The sequence below is a fragment of the Argentina silus genome, assembly GCF_951799395.1.
Source record: "Argentina silus genome assembly, chromosome: 8".
In the NCBI taxonomy this organism is placed as follows: Eukaryota; Metazoa; Chordata; class Actinopteri; order Argentiniformes; family Argentinidae; genus Argentina; species Argentina silus.
The window spans coordinates 21,789,177-21,792,474 of record NC_139662.1 but is presented as its reverse complement, the minus strand read 5'-3'; the positions used below and the strand labels follow the sequence as shown (position 1 = coordinate 21,792,474).

Genomic DNA, 3,298 nt, shown 5'->3' with positions numbered 1-3,298 from the left:
AAGCTTCCACCTGCAAAGTACAGAAACACAAGGAATCCACCTGCAAAACAACAACTGAGAAAACACCTGTTGTTAAAACCACAACCTCCGCTCCTCCAACCCCTCTGAAAAGTCGTACAGTACATTTACATCTCTCCTAACAGTGCCGTAACCTTCAACCCTCACTAGGCTAAACCTTTGGCTCAGCATCACAATACATCTTTGAACACTGTTTTTCCATATTACATAATGAATTTCCATATTGCGGAGCATGTTCGAATGGTGCTGCAGGCAGAACGAGAAATATAGCGCCACAAACAACAACCTTTAAACCAAGGCGGCAGGACAGAACCATACAAATGCCACGCTGTTGATATCTCACATGTCCGGGAGCGTAAAGAGCTATTGTCCTCAGGAACACGATGATGAAAATGAGAGCTGAGATCAGAGGTGTAAAGGTGAGGGATTATAAATTACTGCATTTGAGTGCACTTAAGGCAGGTATGCGTTCCTAACGCTGTTTGAGGGGGTTTGGATTTGCCATTTAGTGGGAGGCGGGGATGTTACCAGACATATGAAATGCCATCGCAAACAGCTGTCCATATTGAGTCCTGGTGGATTGAGGCTTAACCTGAATGACATGAGGAGGCAGAGGGAGGGTGGGATATTGTCGTAGGGCATGTACAGGTGGAGGTTGTTTCCCAAACTGCTCCTGACCGAGAGACCAAAGACCACAGTTCAGTTCGCGTGACGTCGCCTCTACGTCGGTCTCTCCAGTGAGGACGGGATCCAGTCTGATAGCGTGTCTCACAAACCCATGAAACTGAAACTAGAGCTCACTGCCGGTCTGTCTGTCACCCCCCCCCCCCCCCCTTATCCGTTCCCTCTCCACTTAGTTTATCAATCTATCACTCACAGTCCTCTCAAGAGACATCTCTGTCACACAGAAGACAACGGAGACTCAAATAGAGACCCTAACGTAAATATAAAAGCACTTGAACGGGGGAAAAAAAGGAGAACTGCCACTTTCGCGTGATACAAATAGTACCTCTTGTTTGAATACATTCACATTGGTTTTCCATACGCTCTGTACGGACCGATACTCATCAACTGACGTTCACGTCGCTCGAGATCCAAACAACTGACCTACCGTCCATGACGCCGGGCAGCAACGCACACAGTAGGCTCTGAGTGGGCCACACGATACCAGTCACTATCAAGGAGCCCTTCATAGTGTTTGGAGAAAACTGAGAATGAACTATGAAAAACATTTGAAAAAAACAACAACCCATTGTTGAACTGTATCAGATAACAAAATAATATGATAGATAAGAAGCCTTTAAAATGTCTACAGTATATCACTTCACTGAGAATATAACTTTCTATAGTTGCCTTTCGTCGTGAAAAGGGGATGGGGAAAGGAGGTTGGGGTTTGTAATATATCAATGGATTATGTCGGTTATGATCGTGGTCATCATGTTTCACAAAACCGTTGAATATTATTCTCAAATGAAAATAAACAAAACATGCTCACAGACTAGTTGTACAGTAGTGTACAATCAATATCAATTTAATAAACAAAGTCATTATCTTCTGTCCTACTGATCATCAGATAATATTCCCTTATTATTTCCTATGAGGCCGCGTCATCCAATCAGAATCAGGCGGAGCACAGTGAGAAGACTGAGGGTGCCTCCCTATCAGTCTAGAGTGGACTCCTCTCCTTGACTCCTCTCCTTGTCTCCTCTCCTTGTCTCCCTTCGCCTCATCTGCACCCATATGAAAAAGTAGGACACGGGACAGCGTTATAGTCCATCCGTGCCTAAAAGGTGTTTGCTTTCATCAGTCTCAGGCTCTTTCACGGAGACAAGAGGAGGGGGACCACTGTAGACGGTAGGGACGCAGCCATGGCCTCCCCCTCACGGTGTCTCCTCGTGCTCCTCGTTGATGCACTGCTCCCACGGGGCCTTGGCCAGCTCCTCTCTGTGGCTGTGACTGTGGGGGGAGTGGAAGATCCTCCGGGGCAGGGGGATGGGCTGGGGGACCAGCTCCTCCTCCGGGATGCAGCCCTCCCTCAGGTAAGGTTTGGGGGGCACGGTCGGGGGTTGGGGGCGGCGGTAGGGGATGTGGTGGGGGCCGTGGAGGGGGGCGTGGTGGTGGGGAGGGGCTGCGTGGGGGTGGGGGTCGATCCCGGCTGGCTGGGGGTGAGAGTGGGGGTGGGGGTGGGGGTGAGTGTGGGGGTGTGAGGCGGGGCTGCGGTAGTGGAAAGGGCGGACGGGGTCGAGGGAGTCAGGCTCGGGGCCGCTGTAGTGGATGTGCAGGTAAGGGGAGGACAGGTACTCGTCTGGGGTCCACAGGTGGCTGGGGATAGGCTCCATGGCGTCGTTCCTGATGGGCCCAGGGTCGGGGTACTGGCCCCCCCCAAAGTTACTCTCACTCAGAGAGGAGACGCCACTGCTGGCACTGCCTGATAGAGTAGAGTTACTGCCCCCCAGGGCCGACTGGGGACTCGTGGGGGAACCAGGGATGGGGTGGAGAGGAGACTAGAGAGAGAGAGAGAGAGAGAGAGAGAGAGAGATTCGACATGAGTTGACTTCTGTATTGGTGCGTTACACATCGGAAGTTGGAAGTAGACCTGTTAGAATCGAAACATAACCGTAGCAGATCTTCATTCCTCAGTAAAGACACGACAGTACATGTTGGGGCTGTCCAGGATAACACATACCTTTCTCAAAGAGCGAACGGGAAGGGAAGGGGGTGGGTCGCTGTTCTGGTGGTGAAACGCATCAAAGTGCATCAGGAAGTGCCCTAGGTGGAGAGAGAAGTCATTACAATCTGTTTTTTTTTTTTACAAAATCATCTGAAAACGTTCAGATGAAACGTTGACTAACTTCATGCACACTGGTCATGATAGCAGAGGAGTCGGACACCTCCGGAGGATCTCACCTGGGGGGAAGGACCTGGGTGGGATGGGGGGGATGCCCCCCCCTCCTGCAGGACCCTGGATGTAGGGTACAGTCTCCCTGGTCTCCCCCCCGTCCAGACTCCAGCTGCTCGGAGCGCTGGGGAAGACTGGAGGGGAACATAATATAAGAATGTATATTTGGCGATTTTGCTGACCCTTTTATCCGAAGCGACTTACATTGCAGTGAGAGCATCCATTTCTGAGTATATACAGTATGGTCTCAGCAGGAACACTGGGATCAATCAATCCATGTTGCTACATACTACATACTAACACCACCCACTATATACTCAAAGGCTACATATGACACTTCAAGAATGCAGTCTAAGTTACATTTGAAACGCAAGCAGCTAA

General features: G+C 50.2%; 1 protein-coding gene across 1 annotated transcript in view; it reads right to left on the bottom strand.

The window, feature by feature from the left end:
• Positions 1-1,898: 1,898 nt before the first annotated feature.
• Positions 1,899-3,298, bottom strand: part of LOC310808336 (dedicator of cytokinesis protein 3-like) — a gene marked incomplete at both ends in the record, with an annotated part of 47,533 nt that continues 46,133 nt past the window's right edge. The window contains 3 exons of the mRNA XM_083675181.1: positions 1,899-2,522; positions 2,705-2,787; positions 2,926-3,051. Of these exons, the coding sequence (XP_083531307.1) occupies positions 1,899-2,522; positions 2,705-2,787; positions 2,926-3,051 (833 nt within the window). The remainder of the gene's footprint in view (positions 2,523-2,704; positions 2,788-2,925; positions 3,052-3,298) is intronic.